At 26.4% G+C, this 24,419-nt stretch overlaps 2 protein-coding genes across 2 annotated transcripts; one reads left to right on the forward strand and one right to left on the reverse strand.

Moving 5' to 3' along the window:
- Positions 1–1,054: 1,054 nt before the first annotated feature.
- LOC114120372 (enolase) lies at positions 1,055–8,924 on the reverse strand. Its single transcript, XM_027982253.2, has 9 exons — positions 8,759–8,924; positions 5,793–5,894; positions 5,549–5,728; positions 4,582–4,736; positions 4,401–4,525; positions 3,000–3,237; positions 2,715–2,907; positions 1,619–1,852; positions 1,055–1,506 (listed from the first exon to the last, which is right to left on the reverse strand). Exons 2-9 carry the CDS (start codon positions 5,853–5,855, stop codon positions 1,375–1,377), a joined length of 1,320 nt encoding a protein of 439 aa, XP_027838054.1. The 5' UTR covers positions 5,856–5,894; positions 8,759–8,924; the 3' UTR covers positions 1,055–1,374.
- Positions 8,925–17,312: 8,388 nt separating this feature from the next.
- Positions 17,313–21,658, forward strand: LOC114120373 (acyl-protein thioesterase 1-like). The gene is made up of 6 exons (XM_027982254.2): positions 17,313–17,844; positions 18,354–18,385; positions 18,717–18,782; positions 18,862–19,159; positions 19,218–19,382; positions 20,701–21,658. Exons 1-6 carry the CDS (start codon positions 17,647–17,649, stop codon positions 20,749–20,751), a joined length of 810 nt encoding a protein of 269 aa, XP_027838055.1. The 5' UTR covers positions 17,313–17,646; the 3' UTR covers positions 20,752–21,658.
- Positions 21,659–24,419: the final 2,761 nt, after the last annotated feature.

Here is a 24,419-nt window from a genome sequence, read left to right on the forward strand (position 1 = left end):
TCATCTCTGTTCAGAATCGTTTTTCATATACAATGATACCTATCATTGCATTCAAATTTAACCTACTCTAGTCCGAGGTCCACCCCACCCCCTAATGTACAGCAGAGCGGTACCCACTTGCCGACTTTTTAATATTATTATTTAATGATTTGAACCACATTGTAATTATTACTTTAGGTACAATATATAATATTACTTTATTTTTTTTTAGAAAACAACTGTAAGGTTGGTTTAACAATAGTCCACTTGAACTAATGTGTACTAGGGAAGATTTTACTATACAATGATTTTCCTGTTGCTTTTTGTACAAAGGGATGGCAGTGCATCGCTCTCTAGCCAGTAAATTATACTTTTTTAGTATAACTTATGTAAATATAATAATACTAAATTGATACTTACAATAAATATACACTTATTTTTAAATAACACTCAATTTTGAATCATATTTCATATTATTACACTAAAATATTAAATAAAATCGTAATTTTTCCAGTAAATTTGGGGATTAGAGAAGATTCTAAAAGTTTCATAAGTTTCATAATAATTAATAATTATATATTTATATTCTCATTGGTCTTCGTTATTCATTATATTTATGTTCTCTGTATAACCAAGTTATATAATTGGGATGGTCTACTTACTTTTTTATAAGGCTAACTTATTTCTGTCTACTGAGTAATTACAATGGTATACAGGTATGCAGGCATGCAAGATTTAATACACTATTAAATTTATACTGTAAATATAGCCTATTCTTCAAGATTATTCTGGGAATATGATAAAATACTTTAAAATATATTTTTTATATAAAATGATTCCCGATGCATGCGATAAGTACCTACTGGAAAAATCATTAAATGTATCAACATAGGCAAGTGCCCAATAAAAACAAAATATTTTTAAATTAATATTATATCAAAATTCAAAAGAAAAAAGCTAAATTATTATTACATAATATCTATACTCAGTCTACTTCAACCACTCACAAATTAACTTAAAATCAAATAAAAGAACATTTTAAGTGCTAAACACAGATAATATTCAAACGCAAGTATGACTGATCGAGTAGAATATATATTTCAATTTTTAAAAAAATTTTGCAATTTCAACAGCTTTTACACCATTATACATTAATATAAAACAAATTACTACAAAAACATAAACGATTGAATTATAATATAATTAAAGACGTTGTTTAACAACATTTTTGTACGTATTTTTTCTATGCTAAAGTATATACCGATTATTATGAACAATTTAACAGCTATTGTTTTTTTTTCATTTAATATAAATTAAGAGGTATTTAATTAGTATGTGACTCCTCCTAGCTTAAAGTTGATTAAAAGATCATCAGTTTTTCATTATAAGAAATAGTTAGTTGCCAGCTTGTGGGTTGCGGAAATTCTTTCCTGCGTACTTGGCATTGCTGCCCAATTCTTCTTCGATACGGAGAATTTGATTGTATTTAGCGAGACGTTCAGAACGGCAAGGGGCTCCAGTCTTAATCTACGATTATTAATATTGTTAATTTAGTTATAAATAATACAAATGAAAAAAATAGTACAAAGTTAGGTTTTAACAGTATTATAACTTTTGTAATTACTATTTGAAAACTTACTTGTCCAGTACTCAATCCAACAACTAAGTCAGCAATGAATGTATCTTCAGTTTCACCTGAACGATGAGACACCATGGTACCCCATCCATTTTTCTTAGCCAACAAATGTGCATCAATTGATTCAGTAACTGTACCAATCTGATTGACCTTAAGCAACAAGCAATTGCAAGCTTTTTTTTCTACTGCTTCAGCAATACGTGTTGGATTGGTTACAGTTAAATCATCACCAACAATCTATAATACCCAAAAATTAAAATATGTATTAATATTAATATTTTAAAATAATAAATATTATAAAACCTAATCATTTATACTCTATCACACTAAAGGTACAATTTGCAAAATAAGCTATAAGAAACTGTTGCCAGCTTCTATTGATTTCCTCCATATGTTCTAGAATAACATGTTACTCTATGGCTAAATCAACATGAACATAACATAACTATAGATAACTCATTTTAATTAGATAAGACACTATCCTGTGATAGTAGAACTAGGCAAAGTATGATAACCAGTTAAATTCAAGTAACTTACAAGAAACTTACAAATTTACTTTCAAATAAATTACAGTAACTTTATTTTGTGAGACAGAATATAGTTAATATTTAAGTTTTTCAAAACTACTTATAAGATTCATTAACACAAATATATTATTGAAAATTAATAAAACCTTGAAAACACAACACAAACTTCAGTTTTATAGATATTTTTTTTAATAGAGATTTTTAATCAAGTCTAATTATTTATCATTAACATTCAAAATTATTTAAAATAAATAATTGTATTTCCATAAACCAAAATCATAATTATAACTTTTGTTGAAAATTAACTAGCTAAATAAAATTACTTAACTAACCTAATGTTAAGGGCATAAATAAAATAATCAATTTCAGGAAAATTAACTTGAAGCTTATTAATAGGTTAGCTCTAATAATAAAACTAATAAAGCTCAATGAAGACAGCTGAACATAATTTTACTTAATTACACTTTTAAGATGGCAACAATACATTTCAGTGAAATGCATTTCTTAACATTCCTTAAAATTGAAATCTGATTTTTAAGGATAAATAACTTATTTAATGACAATTATTATACCTGGATATCAGTTGATGCTGTAAGTGTACTCCATGCTTCCCAATGATCTTGATCAAATGGATCTTCAATTGAAACCATTGGAAACTCCTTGATGAATTCTTTGTACAAGTCTGTTAAAGCTTCAGTTGAAATAATTTGGCTTTTGTCTTTGCTGTCAGACTTATTTTTGAAGTCCAAGTCATACTTTCCATCACTGCAATTATTATTAGTTATTCAAATTACAAAGATCTTTATATATGCTACTTAAAATGTAATAACAAAATTAAATCAAATTAAATGCCTTACACATAGAATTCAGAAGCAGCAACATCCATTCCAATTTCAACTTTTCCTTTGTATCCAGCCTTTTCAATAGCAGTTTCGATTAAACGCAAACCTTCTTTGTTTTCAAGAATGTTGGGAGCAAAACCACCTTCATCACCAACAGCTGTAGCGTCCAATCCAAATTTAGCTTTAATAACATTTTTAAGGTTGTGGTATACTTCAGATCCAATTTTCATAGCTTCGGTGAAAGAACTAGCACCTATTTATAAACAATTGTTTAAAAAAAAATGTTAAATAATTTCTAGATGTTTTCACTATATTTATTATTTATATTATTATAAAATTTTAAAAAAAAACTTGAATCACTGCATTAAAAAAATCAATAATTTAATTGATGAGTTATATGTAAAGATTTTTTGATTAAGTTATTCAAACATTATATATCACACTATATTATTTGTATTTAAAATTGTAAACAATATTCACATTTTTTATTCAAACCTGAGTATAGACTGAATGCTCAACTATTACTCACATTTCTCATTATTCACACAATATAAAGTACTCAATAGTCATATAAAGACGCTTAAGAAGACACTATGCCTGCATGTGTTGTCTCTGTCTTACTAACGTATATCATAGCAAATTTGTGTTCAGCAGAACATATTTTGTGATGTTAGTTTTAATATTAAAGTTAATTTAATTTACCTATTATCAACATTTAAAGGTAAGAATATTATCTAGGAAATGACATATGCAATATGCTTTTATTGATACTATCATTTTAAAGTTGTAATATTTTATACAGCTATAACTCATTTTAAAATGCTAATTTCTATAAAAGCATTTGACATTTTCTAGATAATATTCTTTCCTTTAAATTTGATGATAGGAGAATTTAACTGAATATTAAAACTAACATCACAAAATGTGTTCTGCTGAATGAAAATGTACAATAATGTACGTTAGTAAGACAGAAACAACACACGTGGGTATTGTCTCTTAAGCAACCATCGAGTAACTCATGGTTTAGTCAAATAAAGTTGGCAGCTGTTTTATAAGACATTTCACGCACAGTCGACTGATATTCAAGATAAAGTTAATAGAAAACATGCTAGGTAATTGAAAAAATGATAAAACATATCTACAATTTTAAGACAACATCACCCATATTTTAATACAAATTAAATTAAGTTGAGCATCGATAAAATTGAGATAGACAGTGCTATTTTTTAAGTGAAGATATGTAATATCAGTAGTAGACCAAAATATTAAAACCAATAAATGGACAAAAAATCAAGTAAGTGTGGTTCAATTGTAAAAATAAAAATATTTGAATTTATTAACTAGTTTAGTTTTAACTAAAATAATAAACTTTGATGATCAGTATTTATATTATTACTTAGTATTTTAATATATTACCAGTAGGCAAAATCATAAATTCTTGCATAGCCAATTTATTTCCAGCATGAGAACCACCATTGATAACATTGAAAGCTGGAACGGGCAAAATAATTTCTTTGTTTCCAGCTAAATCAGCAATATGCCTAAAAATGTCATTATTAATTATGACAAATGTTTAATTTAATATTTATATAATTACTTGTAAAGAGGAACGCCTTTCTTGAAAGCACCAGCTTTAGCTACAGCTAATGAAACTCCCAAGATAGCATTGGCACCAAGCTTAGATTTATTTGGAGTTCCATCCAACTTTAACATAATATCATCAATAGCTCTTTGTTCGGTGACTATGAGTCCCTATAAAAACATAAATGATAATAAAATAAGTTCTTAATTAGAAAATTTAAACTAATTATATTAAATTTTAGATTCTGAGAAAGACAATGAAAGTATTGGTTTCATAAAAATGAGTTTTTAGTCAATGACACTTTTTGCTAGATAAAAAGTTTAAATCCTTGACTTAATGAGTTTTCTGTTAACAAATTAGACTTTAGTACTTTTCAAAATAATCAAGAAAAACAGAATTACGAAAAAACAAAAATATTTATACAAAACAAGTTTTTAACAAAATCAATTTTAATTTTTGTTGTAATTAAAAAACAAATACCTGAAGAAACAAAATTATTTTGAAATATTTATATTATTATTTTCTAAACATGATAAACCCTATTAATAATATGTGTTTATTATTATTAGATCATAGATAAAAAAACAATATTTGTTGTTTGTTATTAATATATAAATAACTGTACCCAAATTGTATTTATACTCTATTCAAAATAAGAGTGCACTTGCATAAAGACCAGTTTATGTCGACAGTAGTCAAGCATTGCTCAACTACCGCCTCACCAAGTTTACCATCTGTATGCCTAATGTATAGTAAAACCATGTCTCTGTACACAATACAGCCACCAGGGTACAATCTTATTCTGAATAGAGTATACACATGGTATGTTATTTCTGTATTTTTTTTTTTTTTTCAAATAAAATAATTGCATTTTAGATAAAATTGTGCTTCTTTATAAAAAATACATATTAAGACTATTCTTAGCTTTTATGAAAATGATATTATAACATGTTAGTTAAATAATCAAAACATTTTTAATTACCGCTTTAATAAGAGCTGGTGCAATGATGTTATTTATGTTGTTTACAGCAGTATTAACTCCTTTTCCGAGATAATTGGACTTGTCATTATCACGAAGTTCTAATGCTTCATAGATACCAGTACTAGCGCCAGATGGTACTGCTGCACGGAATTGTGGTCCATTGTCAATGGTTAAGTCAACCTATTTATTAAATAAATCATAAAATATATCCAATTTGATAATAGAAGTATAAAAAAATACTTACTTCTACGGTAGGGTTACCCCTAGAGTCGAAAATTGAACGAGCTACAATCTTTGTAATAGGCATGATTTCTGAACAAGGAAACCGGTTGAAGTCAGCAAGTGTCTAAGTATGATAATTAAATGAATGGTTAATAACAGATAATAAAATCGTTTGATAGTTTTGGCTGATAATCAAATATATTATATTTATATGGCAATGTCAGAATGAGGTTACGGTCAAATTGCCCTACACTGATATAAATATAATATTTATCATTAACACAAGTTATAAAAGTGAATAATATTATTTAAGTTTCAATTTAGAAGCCTTAAAACTGAAAGTTGTAAAAACATAAAGCAATAATGATTAAAATAAGTACTTATTTTTAATTAAATAATATTATACAATGCAGCTCCAAAGATTAACTTTATTAGGTAGATAAAATATGATAAACTTAAGTAGGTAAAGAAAAAAAGGATTATCGTTTAGGATAAGGAAACATACAAACCTAGAAAGCACTAATTTTAAAATAGAATGCTGTTGTAGGTACAATAGATATTTACTATCACAAAAAATGTTTTGAATTTTGAAGACAAAATAATGGAATATTCAAATACATTTGTTTGATAGGATAAAAATCACAATTTAAATGTAAGATCCATAAGAGAAATGTATAAGCAAGATTTATAATAGGTTTATTTTATTTTATAAGCATATTACATATTTGAGTATAATTTACTATTTAGTACCTACTCAATATAAGTATTAAGTATTTTAAAATGTTATTTTTGACTTGAATAAAATATGATCAAATGTATTTTAAATTATAGAAGGCAAAGTACTTTCAAGGAAAATTACGAGAGATAAGGTAATAGTCTAAAGGTGACATTAACCTGAAATGATTTAAGTTCAAACAAATAGATTTTAATTAATTATGATAGTAGGTAATCTGAACAATTGATGGGTTGGTACTCGTTAAGCATCTAATAATATGACTTTAGTACTACTGATATGTAATAGTTATCTGTATACTAAGTATATTGTAATTCAATAGTAACGTGGCATAATAAGGTTTAACATTATAAAAAAATATTCATGAACATTATGCTCAAGCTCAATATTATTTACAATTAACAAGTGTCAACTGTCAACATTAAAAACTTAAAATTAATTAAAAATAAGTTATCTATTTTTATTAATTACTTAAGAAAATGTTCTATTAATATATTCAATAAACAGTATCTTATGTAATATTCCATCTTGAAATAATGCTCCTAATGTTTCCAAAACCTAAGAATATATCCTATCTCTGTCAAATAGAATGATTATTATGTTTCAGCTTACAAACATCCTACCATTCCTACCCAAGTTTATTATTGAATTTAATACTTAAATAAAGTTACTATGCATGTTTATTTATTATTACTTATTAGTAATTAGTAGGTGATCACCATGTATAAAATGAAAACTAAAAAAAATCTTAACACAACTATATATATATTTGGCTGTTAATGAAAATTAAAAATATAAATTCCACGGATGATTCAAGGTTATGTTTATTAACCTTGAATTGCCCTTTTACTCCCCACAATATGTTACTTAATAATATTAGATCAATTAGTTTAAAAATATAAACTTAACAATTTCAGTATAGTATATAAATACAATGTAAATAAATAAGGATTAAACTTTAAATATGACCAAAAACAAAGAACTATAATATTATAATAATATATCAATATGAAGAACAATAGATTTCTGTCATAACTAAGCTCTAATACAGTACATATAATATAATATAGATTATACACAACAGTACCTAAGTTGTTGAAATAGACGTATCTTAATCTTAAAGAAGTACTTATCTTTGCAAACAATAGACACTTCAACTTAGTTGAAATTATTTTAATGACAAAACAATTAAATAAACATTAAAAGACACACTTTAAGGGCATACTACAATAATCTCTATTATGACTACCTAATTATGATACTTATAAGACTAATTTTGTTTGTAAAATAAGTTATATTTTTACTAGTTTAATGTTATGAAAATAGAATTATACTAAATAATGGCTAAAAACCACAACCCAAAATTTATAATTTAAAATATGGTTATCAGTTGCGGCAAGACATAGAATTATTTGAAGCAATTTCTTTAGATTTGAATGGGTGGGTGGGTGACCAGATCCAGGTAGATGTCTTATCTTAAGACTTCAACACAAATAATATATTTTAATTTAATATGTACACGAAAGAAACATGTATCTAAATAAATATAATTATAAATATCATATAAAAAAATTACTTAAAATATACAATATTATGCATCACTCAATAAGTTCAAATCGCCACTGAATAGGTGGTAAACCTAGGTAAGCAGACATAGAAGTTAGTACCATACAAAAATCATGTAAAACCTAGGTAATAAAATATCTTTAATGGTGGTATAGACTGAATCAATTAGGTAGGTATAATGAGTTTTTAATGAAAAACTTTATGTAGCCACAGTGTTGGTTTGGTCCACAAACAAACCCCTTAAAAGCATAGATTTTTGAGTTTACCGTGTATATAGACAATTGAAATTCTGAACACTACAAGTATTGGCCTCAAAAATAAACATAGCAAGACACAGTATACAGATTACTATTTTAGATCATTGAAATAAGAGTCATAACGAGTCCAAGTCAGGGATAACAGTATTAATCAAACAGTAATAACATACATTTTTGACTGTTTTAAATACGTTTTTAAAATCTGTTCACAATTATTAACAGTAGACCATAAATATTGTACAGATAAACATCTATGGTCTAGATGACATAATATCTATGTCGGTAGAACTTAACAGTTAAGCAGCCAAGCAGGTACCGTTAATAACAATTAATTTATCAAATAATTCGGACAGGAGTATACGACAGCAGAAGCGATACTAAAAGAAACTAAAATATAAATAGTCTTAATTATACAATTGTTTGGATACTTACATGCGATGAACAGTAGTGCGCCGACGGGGTATAATCGGACGGAAATGGTTTGGGCCTAGCGGATGAGAAACGTCGACGGCTATCGATCGGTTCCTAGGCGGTCACCGGTAAATGGGAATAGCCAATGGGAGAGAAGAAAAGAACGACGTGAAACTATAATATAGTGATACGGGCACAAACGACGGCAACAGCTGCTGCTGCGCCGTCGCCACCCCGTGACGTAGTCAAGCCGGATTATCGGATTCGACCTTAACGACCTTTGTCGGAGCCTGAAGGTCGAACGCATAGACGCTGCATCTTTATAGAGACGACAGTGTGTCCGTCCGCCAAAACGTAAAATTTTCTGATAACTGTGGTTGTGGTGGACATTCTATTGCTGTAGTTCCACACGTCAACTGATACAGAATAAATGAAATTAATTTCAATAATAATAAAATATGTAATAAATTATTATTATTAATGTGATACAACCACGAATTACTATAATCTACTACTTTACTACACGATTAAAGATTTAATACTCGTGTTCTGTGTAGTCTAAGGCCGTGCTCGTGTTAGTCACGGACTAAGATAGTACTATCATTATCATTATTTTGTACCGCCATTGAGAATGAACAGTTCTTCCCTCTAGATAAAAGACATCTGCACTTAAAATCTAGAGCTATAAAAAAAAATAATAAACAGAACTGAGAACACAAAAACTTCTGTACCATCAACTACTATATTATTAGTGTATTATCTATATAGTATTCAAGTATTATATAAGTATATAACTCTAGAAGTCCGTGTCCGTGACATTATGACAACTTCAACGGCTTAACCACGAATTAAGATATACTTAATATATCTTAATTCGTGGGCTTAACACATTGAGAAAATACCACCACATTATTTAATCTGTGATATTACCAATTGCCATTGTCCATTTACCGAGTGATTTGAAAGACCTTGTTAGTTTTTAAAATAATTTACTTTTTTTTATAATAAACAACAAAATCCCCAATTAATATTTTCTGACAGGATTTAAAACTGATTGTACTAGTAATTTTAAAAAATTTAATTTGGTTCACTATGATTTTGTACAAATTATTTCCATGGCATCATTGATATAGAATGGTGAACCAAAATAAATTAAGTTAAATAATTAATAGTGTTTATACCTTATAAGTTACAGATAATATTATATATTATCTATGATCTATACCTAATCAAAATTAAATATTTATTCATTTTATAACAGAAAGTTATTTTGTATACTGTCAAACTAACTATAAAAAAAAATTATAAATTAGTTATTAAATCAGTATAACATAATCTAAGCACATAAAATTAACATATCTACTACAAAATATAATGTTAAAAAATGAATGTCAATTTCAGTTTTAGAATAAATTTATTTCAAAAAGTTTTTAACTTAAATATACAAATTAATATATATAATACGATAATTATAAAAATAACGGTGTCTAAGTTCCTAAGTTTATTTTATTTTTTAACTTAAGTAACATGAAAAAGAGTACCTAACACAAAGTATAAATGTAATTATTGTTGTAATGTTAAAATAATTAATTTGGAGATTTTGTACCAAAGTATTATAAATTATGGCAAGATGTTAATTGTCAAATATTATGTCTGTGCAGTACACTTCTATACCATAATCAAATATGAGTGCATGACACATTTAATAAAAATAGATGAAAAAGTTGTAGAAAAATTAGAAAGGACTAGGTACTCCAGTTCTAAGAAAGAAAGTGTACAATTTTTCTAGGTCTTTTATATTTGTTAATAAAATCAATAAAAAACCGGTCTAGACAAAAATTGTGTTAAAATAATGAATTCAACAAAAAAATAAAGTTAATGAGAATATTGTAGTAGATTTAGTCGATAATCAATAAAATATTTAAATAAACAAAAAAGAAACTATATAGGTACATCAACTTCACAATTCACATCATACTACATCAATTATGTGTATATTGTGTACATTCAAAATCAATCATTTTAGAAGTTATAACTTATAAGTAGAGTTATCAGATTTTGAAACCCCTAAAGCAGGACATCATATGAACTTTTTTTTTTTTAACACTCATAGTTTACTTATATAGTGATAGATAAACCTAAAATCATGCCGATTTTATGTTTAATTATTAAATAATACAATATAAAATATTATTTTCTCTTAGTTTTTATTAACTGGGACAAACTACATAACTAGCCGAGACATTGGAATATGCTGTTAAAACCATAATGAATAACAAGCCTACTTATAAGTGTAATACATCAACTATATTATATACCAACTCACACCTTGTTACACATCTGTAAGTAACTTCTATGTATCAAATTTTTCTTTGTAAAAATCTTGATACTATTTTAATAGAATTTCATAAAAATATAAATCAACATATTATGTGCATTATTTTTAATGTGTACTATTTAATTTAATTATTTGTGATTTCTATGTAATTAATAATTACTTAATTATAGTAATTAGGTACCTACATAACAAGTTAAATTTTTAATTATAATAAAGGCTTCAAAATGTACATTTTCATAAGTAGATATATGTACTTTAGTTGTATTTTGTATTATATACTTATACCTACCATGTTATGACATACCTATCTAATGTTTCAAGTATACTTTTGTGTTTATCTAAAACTTTAATTTTTATTATTTTATTATTGAAATCATATGTGTCAAGTACATCTTATGAAATTAAAATTTCAATTTGTGTAAGAATTTTAATATAGTTACCACTAACTAGGTAATTGATTAAATTATATCTCAATAAACATTAAACAGTTAGATTTCCTAAGTTCCTGGTTAAAGGGATTTTTATTTATTTATATAGGCTTTCTGGCCTTGTATTATAAGGCATAGGCTATAGGTAATAAATAAAATGCACTTATTTTCATTTTGAGTAGGTAGGTAGGTACTAAAATTTTTTAATGTCCATCTATAATTAGCCATTAGGTAGGTATTCTGAGTAGGTACCTATTCATTATTTTTTCTTTTCGTGGTATTAAGTCTGTATTCTGCCGTTTCATGTAAATTAAATGATTCTAATAGCAATAAACTTTTATTTATTTTATTGATAAATGTATAATATAGGTACCTATTCACAACCTTTTATTACATATTGGTTATAATTAGCTTATACTATGACATAGAATTATAGTTTTAATAGAATTGTTATAATAATTATAGCTTTAAATTATGATATGTTCACTATTACCATTGATCATAAAATAGACTATCTATTCTATAATCAATGTTATTACATATTATAACAAACATTATTATAAGATAGGTATTACCCTGTATTAGTACCTGTAATAGTATAAGCTTGGCTTAAAGAGAGAATAATCAATTTTTATTTTTTATGATGGTGTAGGTATTCTTAATTCTTACCAATAGTGTCTAAAACAAATTTGACAATGACATTTTTGTTAGGAATAGGGGGGTTAGCATTGCAACCAGTTAACATTAAGTTATTAATATTAAGTTTTTAGCAGGTCCCTAGGTCATTATCCTTTTAGCCTTCAGAAAATCAGTGTAGGTACTGTGAGAAATTTAGTTTATTTGTTTCATTTTTTTATTTTAATTTGCTATACAAGCTTCAAACAACTAAATATTAGTTTTAGCTGTGTTAGATGATTTTAGTATTAAAAAAAAATAAATCAAGTGTATTACAATATTTCACCTATTTATATTATTAAAACTCAACTAAATTAAAAAATAATAATAATAAACAAAAGTATTATGCAAATTAAAACATTATCAATCAACAGCAATCCAGCAAAAATTATAAGTTGACACATAACAATATAAAGTTAATATTCAGATACTCTAAAAAAATTTAATAAATTATTATCCTATTGTTTATTTGACTTCACAATAGAATATTTAAACTTTATGAAAATATTTTTATCATAAATTTAATATACAGGAAACCTAAAATGTATATAATACTAATTTATTTATTGCCAAAAATTAAACGTAAATAAAAATGTAATATAACAGATAGGTACACAATTAATCATCATAAGTTTTGAAATGTGGAGACTTATTAACAACAACCCCACCAAAAATATGACCATCATCTTTTGACAATGTTTTCAATGACCAGGTATTGGTTTTGGGATTGTAAATATCAATAGAATTCTAACGGCAGAGGAGGGGGTAAGCAACTTACGGAACTTCCCCGTCCAACACACTGCTGGGATGACATACGTCGCGTCCGTGTTTGAACAGCAATAAAATTATACCTAATTTAGTATTAGTATTAATAGTACCTACGTACATGTGTAATGATATGTATTGTATATTTGTATATTATAGTCACCTATAAGTATTTTAGAATTAGTCTTAATTAAAAAAATTTTTTATTGTGTATAATTTTAATATACATTTTGTTAATCAATATTCAACTATTTCAACTGGATTATTTTATTGTTCACTATACTGTATTTACATACATGCAGTATAATAATAAAACTTTATAATCAATAGTAATTAGTAGGTAATTAACTGCTGTGCCGCTATGGACCAACTGTAGTAATAAATATACCAAATTCACATGATTCGGTTACCTGCACACACTTTTTAATTCCGCATTACACAATTTTAGGGAGGGAATTTTAGTTGAGAGATGACAATATGTTTGTGCTAAAAATTCGGATGTCACGCGTAAAATTTAGGCACGAATATAGGAGGTAGGTATTTATCCTAATATCCTCTACTGCTCTACTATACTAGATCATATAGGTACAACTGTACAAGTTATATTTTACTCATACAGTTATACTTACTTTATATTGTTAAACTTTGTGTATTGTGCAAAATTTAGTATAAAATACAAATATATATAAATAGTAAGATTGCACTGTTAAAATTTTACTTGCGTACATAAACTTTAATGTAGGTAACAAAATGTAGTTACTCAAATTATCCTAAGATATATTATTATACATAGGTATACCTATGGGCTATGACATTCTAAAAACACAAATACCACTCTAGATACGTATATGTCAGGGGTGACCAAACTGCGGCTCGCACCTTATCGTAACATTTTTACAAAAAAATTTTTCAATATGAATTTATGTATAGATATTATGATCTTTTTTCTATTTCGGCTCTTCCATATTTATTAATATATTGAGTGGCTCTAGAGTCTAGAGTCTTCTCGTTGGTCACCCGCACCCTTGTTATATGCTAACAACATATTATTACTAGTGACTAATAATAATTTCTTTATTGCAAACAAACAAGTACCTATACAACACCACCTTGAAAAAATACATACTTGACCCAATTTTCAGAAATCCCCTTAAGAGTTTACTTTTTTTTTTCTATTATAATAAGGAATCGTTTTAAACACGTAGACATAGATATAAAAAAAACCACTCAAGATTCCAAAAAAAAAAAAAATAATAATAATTTAAAATACTTAAATAATATATAGGTAGGTAATAGGCAGACTTGGGTAGTATTCAGAATACTTTTTGAATAATTTTTTTTTAAAGTATTCAATACGGTATTTTGAATACTTCTTACAAGTAGTCTGAATACTTTTTAACGTCCAATCACACTTAAAAAATAATTTTATTACTTTTTTCGTCATTGAAGCTTTTGCACTTGTGTATAATTATAAATAAATTTTGGTAAAAAAATATGTTTTTTGGTTCATAATATATAAGGGTGCCCCCCACAATGAATTCCACCCATGAGCTACCACATACCTACATTCGCCCCTGTTTGTATAGATACAATATACATCATACCTGTCCACTACACTTTAATCAAAAGATTTAATTAAGATATTTTTGATAAACATGATCGATCGTTATAAACTAAAATACCTAGTCAATAGAATTTTTGAACAAAGTTCGAATGTTAATATGTTTTTTTTTTATTATCTGTATGTATAAATAATTTTAATTAAATATTCATAATAAGAGTGAAGAGATGCATTATGATAAGTGCCAATAGTGACGATAAATTTGTAATGTAGCTATCTCAAAATATATATTGTATTCAATTATTTCGAAAAAGACAACAATGAAAATGATTAGATGAAATAAATCGAATCAAATAAATTAAATGAATGTAAAATAGCGAGTTTTTTTTTGGAAAATTTGTAATTCTAATTAAAAAATATTTCACGTTTTTTTTTACATATTTTGTCAAAAAAAAAAAAAAACATAAATATTTACATATTTTGACTTTTATGTTACATAAATATCGTTACGTGTAACAACTGACAAGTTAAATGTACTAATATAGGTACTCGTTAGTAAAATTCCGTTAAATATAAAGAGCACAGAGTTTTTACACAATTATTTGAGTTTTTTTAGTTAAATATTAGATACAGGTCTAAAATTATATCCAATGTAATTTATTTTCTATAACCAATAATAGCAACCCTAGCTATATTAGGTATGTACTTATACTAGGTATATAGGCGTTACTTGGGCGATTTTCATTTTTATTTTACTTTATTTTATGTCGATATACCGTGTACTTAAAGATACTTAGAGACTAAATCACTAAATATACCTAATAAATACATTTTGAATTTTGATTAGTAAATTAATTTATATTTCTATAATAAATCTTTTTAAAATATTATACTTTTCAGTTTTCTTGAAAAAAAAATTCTTACAACCTAAAATGACATTTTGATAATATTTTTCAAATAAATTTACAAACTATCAAGAGGACCGAGGGCCATTGCCCTGTTAAATTTTTTAAGGCGGGTAGTTTCCCCTTCTCGACCCCTCCCCTCAGTTTACGCCTATGGATTACTTACAGTGGCTTAGATAAGTTAGACAGGGATTTTCATTGAGGGGATGGAATATTTAATATACCCAAAAAAATTGCTGATTTTGGTAAAAATGAAAATTAAATTGAAAATATAATGCTTTATTCATTATTGCATTGTATAATTTTATTAGTAGATAGATTTAGATAAGTATGAAACCATAAAAATTTGTTATTATAGAACAACCGACGATTAATTTTTCACAATACACCTACACGAAGAATGGACGAAATTGTATGTACCTATAACCTAATTGTCCTAATTTATATTAAACTTCTATATAAATCTATACCTATAAAAAAAGTATTCCTTCAATGTTGTACCTCCAACGTACATATATTATTTTATATTTTTACAGTTGTTATTCAGTTCACCTATACTCCCATATGATTTAAAATAGTTGTGTTTTAAATATTTTACATTTACTTTATTAGTTTCAATTACATGTAACATTAACTATATATGTTAATATTTTTACCCGTATAAGCTAGTAATGGTAGTAGGTACTACCTATAGGTATACAGGTATACATCCGTAAGTACTTATAATATATCTATACATATAAAGCTATAAAATTAGTTTTCTTTTTTAAAATACTTATTTCTATATAATGTTAGTTGCCTGCCTTTATTGTACCTATAACTGAAGAGATTAGACTATATTTTATTAAAAATGTTAACCAGTAACCACGTGGTATTATACTGTATAATACTTTAATACTGTATATAGGTAGTACTGTATAGTCGGAGTCGGTAACCTTTTTGGTGTCAAGGGCCAAAAAATTAATTTTCACAAGCCATACACCTATTATTTCGTAATCGCGAGCCCCATAAAATCGCTACACGAGTCGCGGGGTGCCCACCCGCGGTATAGTCTATAGCAGGGGTGGCCAAACTTTTTTTGGCCACGATCTACTAAAAATATACTTCACTTTTGAAGATCGTCTTCCATAGATTTTTTTTATTATTATTATTGAATAACTATAATTATTGAGAAACATATAGAGTACGTGCCCTTAAAAATAAATTCTAAGTACTAACATGATCGACTTTGATATTGTCAGCGATCGACTGTTTGGCCGTCCCTGGTGTATAGGTACCTACATCATGTTTACATAGATAGGTACTATGCTGAGTAATTAACTAACTAATAATTATAATAAGAATTGTATTTTTTACAAAAATATTAATTAATTATAATTATAATTTTTACTAGGTATAAATGTATGTAAAATGAAATTGCATAGTATACTGTAGTGCAAATAAGTTTATGAGTACCTATATAGGTACACATATAACACTGTTAGTATAATTAGACGTATAAAACTATAAGATATGAATAAAAAAATTAATTAATCATTTGCAATACGTGCGTATATTATACTATATACATAATATAGGTACATACCTATACTTATTAATGGGTAAAAAACCGTCCCCCATACCTCTGCGCTAATGTAAAAAAATTTGATTAATAATAATCGTTGAACTCACCAGGTAAATAGGTCACAGCCGCCCGTACTGTCCTTGATACTCATCAATTTGATACTTATGTGAATTAATATTGAATTAATTAAAAGTCATTATTCGTATTCATTTATTCTCCACCCGGTTAGGTTAGGTACCTACTACCTACGCCGTAGCGGTTTACGTGCGTGTTGCTTTGTGTTGAACAAAGTACAGGAGACCGGTTGTATATAGGAAGGGACGTCACAGTTTTAACGGGAAATGTGTGTTGTTCTCCGGCGGCCATGACATAATAATTATTATTTATTACCTTTAAACCTGGCTAATAACTTGTATTTATAGCATAATGTTTTACCACCCATCGGGAGCCACTACTACACCGAGCAATAGCATAAGTCGTGATAAATGCTAATGCAAACAGGATAAGTGATTCGAACGCGTCGGTCGCAGTAAAACTCGTGCGTGGATAGTGCGACTGGATCCGTGTATCGAAAAAAAATAATACTGTCGAGTGGCGATATAATATTGTAATTTATTCAAATGCGTGCTGACATTTGTGTTTTAAATTTCGTATCGGTTAGATTTAGCGTTCCATGAAATTTGTCGACATTTCTATGGATTTACATAACCACAAAAGTTCGGCAGTTCAAAAACTGGCATTAACCCAAATTGGATTGATTTTTTCGTTGTTTTCAGTAATTAATTGTTCTAACAACACTTTCGCATATACCGTCGCAAACATGTCCATCAATCCCGTAGTAATATCTTCGTCTGTTAAACAGACTGCCACTGTAAGTGTTTAAAGTATACCTATTATGTAAAAAAAGTTTTTCTTCAATATTTTTCATTTCGCCAAATGTAGTATAAAAGTTGTATAGATTGTCAACTGTGTAACTTTTAAGATGTACTTGTTAGTTGAATTATATTGTTTTTGATAGTTGCCTAATGTAATTGACACTTGGTATAATTTCTTACAATTAAATATTTCATTCGTCCGTTCAGCTTCTCAAAAAATTATTTTGTTCTTATACATTTTTTTAAGTTTAATTTTTGGTAGTACTTTGGTCACAGTAATTTGTTTTCCAGTTAGAATTTAATCTAACAGATTAAAAATAACTAATAAGTGTATTATAAACTGTAGTACTTTAGTATTAGGTATATGAATGATTTCTTATTTCTTATGTGTTTTTTTTATTAATTTAAAATGTAATTAATTACAATTTTTTATGAATAGTATTCTTTAAAATATTCCTACATGAACCTTAATTTCATAACTATTTTTATTTTTTTTGTTATTCAGGTCATATTTCTTCATGGTCTTGGAGATTCAGGGTACAGTATGTTATTTATTGTTTATAATCTAACGGATAATTATATTCTTGTAATGGTATTACTTTTTTTTGCCTCTATTAAATTTGTAACTAGTTAAATATTAAATAATAAACCTCTCATGAAAAAAACTTAATCATTTTTATTACTGACTATTTTTTAATTTAATGATATTCCCATTATGGTATGTATACCTAGGTACCAATAGTGTTTTTATTTCTTAATCTATTTAGTTAAACTATATATTTTATATCCAATTTGTTTATTTATTTATATTTTTTTAAATATTCTCACTTAAATAACTAACATAGGTATTTTCTTAATTTTTACTTAGAAATGGCTGGGCCGAAGCTATGACACAAATAAGACAACCTTACGTGAAAGTTATATGTCCATCTGCGTAAGTCGATATTATTTTATTGTTTAAGTTGTTGTATTGCTGTACCTTTATACATATTATTTTAAATTTAAATCATCAGGAGTCCGATGCCAGTATCTCTAAACCAAGGATTCCGTATGCCTTCATGGTTTGATTTGTTTACATTAGATGAATCAGGTCCAGAAGATGAAAATGGAATTAAAGAAGCTGCAAAATTAGTGCATTCAATTATTGATCGTGAGATAGAAGCTTCCAATATACCATCATCTCGTATTGCCCTTGGTGGATTTTCACAAGGTGGAGCTCTTGCTTTGTATTCAGCTTTTACTTATAACAAACCATTAGCTGGAGTTATGGCTTTATCATGTTGGATACCATTACATAAAACATTTCCAGCAGTAAGAATCATTAATTTATTTCTATTTTTGATCAAATATATTCATGATTGTTTTTTAGGCTGCTAAAAGTAACAAAGATATGCCAATAATTCAGTGTCATGGAGATTGTGATCCAATTGTACCACTAAAATGGGGTCAACTTACAGCATCCATTCTTAAGTCTTTTGCTAAAAATACTGAACTGAAAACATACCGAGGATTGATGCATAGTTCATCTGATATGGTATGTATTTGCTATTGTTTTTGTTAACTAATAGTATAAAAATAATTATTCTTAAATATTATTAAAATATAAGTAATAACAGTTATATTTTTATTAAATTAAATTAATTTTTATTTTGTTCTCTTATTTTAAAATGCAGATAAAGATAACCATCATAATTAAAAATTATTTTAATTGTTATAATATCTGTGTAAACGATTGTATTATGAAATTTTTAATCAAATATCTATACTCTGTTCACTGAGAAAGCGCTCGCGGGCCAACCAAAAATCAAAATCAGTATTTCTGAGTATCCCCAAATGACACCTTTCCATATGGGAATTGGTTTCAATACCATGATGATGCGAAGGGATGTACATAATTGACGCTAACCTAACGCCTAGTTTAATCTGTATACTATATGTTGAAAAGTTATATAAGTGAACAGTCTAATCTAATTGGATGATACAATGTTATTATATAATTATGTTGCATGCACTTAACAAAATATTCTTTTTATCAAGTGGGTGTTCATTTCATAAAAAATTTCCATATTCTGGCTGTTACTTAACTACTTTTTTTTTTTAAAAAAAGAACAACTATGCATATTTGATAGCTTTACAAGAGTTTTTTGATTCTTGTGTACAAAATAAGAACTATTGCCAACCTGAAATGTTGGTTACTATTTGTCAAATAAACAGTTGATTTGTTAATTATAAGGTAATCATATATCATTATTTATTACAAAGTTTCTATTTTTCCACTTCAAGAAAAGAATATTTCATTAAGTGATGTATAAAGAAAATAATTAATAATATAATAATACTGAATTAACTTATGAAAATAATATATTTTGTTTTTTCTTATATTTATTGAAACTGATCATTGATAAAAAATACTTTGTCTTCAATATAATAATATACCAATAACCAATGGTCTAATTGTATAGTGTAAAATGATCTAAGCTAAAATATATCCTAGTTTTCAAGTCAGAACACATTTTGTTGGGATTTTAACAGTTTTTTTTTTTCAATTTTTTATATCAGCAGTAATTTTTTAAGTAAGAATTGATATTTTTTTTAATATTTTCTTTTAAATTTATGTATTACTTATAACATTAAATATTTTTTATTTTATTTATTTTATTATTCTTATTACAATATAGAAAGAATAACTTTAAAAAAAAATTACTTAAACAGTCTGTATTTATTATATTTATTTTTATTTACTTTAATCTTAAATAGATAATAAAGTAGAAGATATTATTATTAATTAAATTATTATCATGTTATAAAATGAATACTAAAGCTTTAATTTATGTATTATTTATATTTTATAGGAATTAAAGGATCTTAAGAAGTTTCTGGAAACGGTCCTCCCTCCAGTGTGATTCGTCTATCATCTTAATATAAATTTAAAATTAATATTGTTGACATCTAGAATATGGATTGAATATTTATATATATATTTATATATAGGTATATACTTTTTTGTAGTGTATTTAATTGAATTTCTTATGATGAGTTTTTACTTTTATTGCTATATTTAGTGTATATAACATTATTGTTGTTACTTCTTATTGGCATATTTATAGTTAATATACAACCGGTATAAAATATACTTATTAGTTATTAAGTAAAATAAGTATAAATTCACATTACCAAATTGTTTTTTTTTTTTGTTTTTGGTAATTATCACGAGACACTATTGAACAATTAAATACTTCGAACTTAACTGATTAAGTATTTTGATAATTATCAGTTACTTATAAAAATAAATATAATTATTATTTATACTTATCATTAAAAAAATTATATTGTCTATAAACATTAAGATTCAAGAGTATTTTTTGGTGTATGTCTATTGCAAAATGATGGCAGTGATAATTATCTATTACCACCAATGCTACTACTCAATAGTTTTGTTATGTTGTCATATGATTTTCTCAACAGCTGTGCAGTGTGCATTTATCTATATTCTATCCAGCAAGAGAACGTGCCACGAGCTCACCAAAATTTGTTTTGATAGCATCGTGATGTAGGAGGATGTGCAGCATTGGCGCCATTCTCTCGTTGGATAGAGTATAGTAACATTGTAATATATTAAACTACAATCATCCACAAATCACTTAATACATTTTTCAGCTATAGTCCCACACAATAATCTGTATTATAGTGGTAAAGGAAAGGGAACATGTTAACTGACTGAATTGCACAAAAACTGGTCACTATTGAGAAGTACATTTAATATAAAAGAAATGGAATAAATATATAAATAAATAAAAAATTAATAATCAATGTAGTTGTATATGTTTTTTTTTGTTTTTTATATCATAATCATAATACACGATTGTTTTATCAAAGTAATTCTAGTAACCGTAGTCTGTAATATACATTTTAAACTATGAGTGAAGTGAGGAATTTAATTATATATGTTCAGTATAATACGTGTTTGTATGTTATGGCCAATCTTCAGAGATGTTCATTTGCCAAGGTCTCTACGTCAGCTGAGCAGATTAAGGTCCTTTTTATGGTAGTTATACACACAAAAGTTGTGACAATAATTTCAGTTCTGTCTGACACAGCAATTGTGTCCTTGCATCATCTAGATATAATTTTATTACAAAAAGTATAATTCTACAAAATGTATTATTAATTTTTATTACTAATGATGATTAACATTTTTTGTTCGATAATATAATTTTTTTAATAGTAAAACTAAATTAATGGACATGGAGACTGGGATATAATTGCTGAATGCTGAATGGAATAGTTTAATTGGTTTGGTTTAATATAACTAAGAAGGTACATGGTTATGGCGGCCAGTAGGAGAAAATTCTGGCTTTGGGACAAAAAATTAATTTTTTTTGATAGTGAATGTAATGTTTTTAATGATAATATTTTTTCATAAATAATGATAAGAAATTATTCCTCGGTTAAAATTCTTGAAAATGTCATAAATGATTCAACATAGTTGTTCTTGTATCTGTTAAAAATACCTAATTAAAAATAAATATGTACGATCAGAATTTATATGCATTTGGATGAATTCATCAAAACTACGAGTAATTTGTTTTAAAAAATTTTTTTAATTTTTATTGTCAATAAATTATTGGTTACCTTGAAAATGAAAATATAACACTATGTTCCTCATCAATAGTTCATACTAAGATCAACAGCCAACAGGTAATCTAAGAATATTTAAGCTATAATTATTGTTTGAAGGTATCTATTTGAGTTCAAATTTGAACCAAATCACATGTTTTAAATATAAACAACGATGTATAATAAAATAACTATCTATAGTTGAATCGACGAAATAGAGAATGTTGTTTTAAAACAATGTTATTTTCAAAAAGTATTCATTGACACAAATATCGTTGGTGTTTTGTACAAAGGACATGTCATAAATATAAAATGAGTTTTTGGTAGGTATCAACATTTTTAGGAAAAATAGGCATATTTTGTGTAAATGTGCTAGTTTAATTGAGGATTATTCTCTGTATATATATGCTATAGTACCTATGTATTATATTATTTTATACGGAAAATTTCAGAAAGGTGTTTACCATAGGCATGGGCGCCCATTGGGAGGAGCAAGGGGGGCACTTGCCCCCCCCTGGACAAAAAATATTAAAAACTTGTAACTCAATAAATATTACCATAATATAATTATTATCTTTACATTTGAGAATTTTTTATTTTGACCCCCCCTAAAATATTACTTATGGGCGCCCATGACCATAGGAATTCTTGGTAGTTTTATCAAATAAGCAAACTAATTTTGAATTATCACGTTTTTATCAAATTTAAAAATTAAATTGATAGGTACCTAAATTAATAAATAATAATTCATGTCATTGCTTTATTGATAAAAATTTAGAGCGAAAATTATGCCTAATAATCATAGACAGTTAATTAAATTAATCATAGTCGGTGGCAACATTTATAGATCATTAAATAGAAACAGTTCATTACTAATGCAAAAAAAATATATAGGTATATAGGTATTTAAAAATTATTATTTTACGATGTATTAGAAAATACGTAACCTAACCTTATCTTACAAATACTAACGATTGTTTAAAACGAATAGTTTATAAATTTCCCTACGAATGTAATTGTATGATTTTGTGAAAATGTGAATATTTTTTTTTATACTTGGGTATAATAATAATATTTTTTTGCCATTTTTTTCTTTCTATTTTTTTTTTCGATATTTTGGTCTGTACCTATAGGCTATAATAATACCCTATAACCAGTATTACCTAATCATTATTTCTTATTGAAATATTTATATAACAATAATAATTTATTATAATTAATAATGAGTTGGAACTGGGAAAAAATATAGAGCATATAGTGTTGTCTTGGTCTTTTTAACTACTACAGGTACAGAAAATTTGACGTTTTGAATTAAACATTTTACCTAGTGTAAAATATAGATATAGCGAATTGACGATCCACTATCAAATTTAATGTAGTGATATTATAAGGACCCTGCATAAATTATTTTTATATTTTAGTTTAAAATAAACTGAGGATATTAAAATTCTAAAAATTTTAAAATATTAAGACTTTTTATTTTTTTTTATTACGCAGAGATACAATACCTAAGTATAAACGACCACGATTTTTATGGACTGAAGATTAGAAAATTTTATAATATCACGGTTACCCCTAACAGTCTCGTGAGTATATCTTATAGTTGGTCTTAAAATAATTGTTAAAACAAGTTAACTGCCTTCATTTTTAGAATACCTCTGTGATACCTTTGTGAGTTAATTTCAAACTCACCTAATCAGGTCAACACTCAACCACGCTCTAATCAAATTAATGAGTTTGGTGAAAAATGTTTTTGGTTTTATTTTAATAAAAATAGATGTTTATCTGATCATATGATGTTTACGATATTCTAAATCGATTGTGCTTAAAATAGATAGGATTTTAGGTGAGAGTTAAATTTGATGCTCATAGCCAATAAGTGTATTTTCACAATATTTTTGTATGTATCACATTTTATACAAATTACATGAAAATGAAAATTGCTCCCGCTTTG

The sequence above is a fragment of the Aphis gossypii genome, chromosome 2, assembly GCF_020184175.1.
Source record: "Aphis gossypii isolate Hap1 chromosome 2, ASM2018417v2, whole genome shotgun sequence".
Lineage (NCBI taxonomy): Eukaryota > Metazoa > Arthropoda > Insecta > Hemiptera > Aphididae > Aphis > Aphis gossypii.

What these genes read in the sequence shown, in the direction of transcription:
- LOC114120373 (XM_027982254.2), top strand. Translation starts at nt 17,647, where the DNA reads ATGAAATTTGTCGACATTTCTATGGATTTACATAACCACAAAAGTTCG. An exon ending in CTGTTAAACAGACTGCCACT is followed by an intron (nt 17,845 to 18,353) that starts GTAAGTGTTTAA and finishes TTTGTTATTCAG; the next exon opens with GTCATATTTCTTCATGGTCT. An exon ending in CATGGTCTTGGAGATTCAGG is followed by an intron (nt 18,386 to 18,716) that starts GTACAGTATGTT and finishes ATTTTTACTTAG; the next exon opens with AAATGGCTGGGCCGAAGCTA.
- LOC114120372 (XM_027982253.2), bottom strand. Translation starts at nt 5,855, where the DNA reads ATGCCTATTACAAAGATTGTAGCTCGTTCAATTTTCGACTCTAGGGGT. An exon ending in GGGGTAACCCTACCGTAGAA is followed by an intron (nt 5,729 to 5,792) that starts GTAAGTATTTTT and finishes TTTAATAAATAG; the next exon opens with GTTGACTTAACCATTGACAA. An exon ending in TTGGATTGAGTACTGGACAA is followed by an intron (nt 1,507 to 1,618) that starts GTAAGTTTTCAA and finishes TAATAATCGTAG; the next exon opens with ATTAAGACTGGAGCCCCTTG.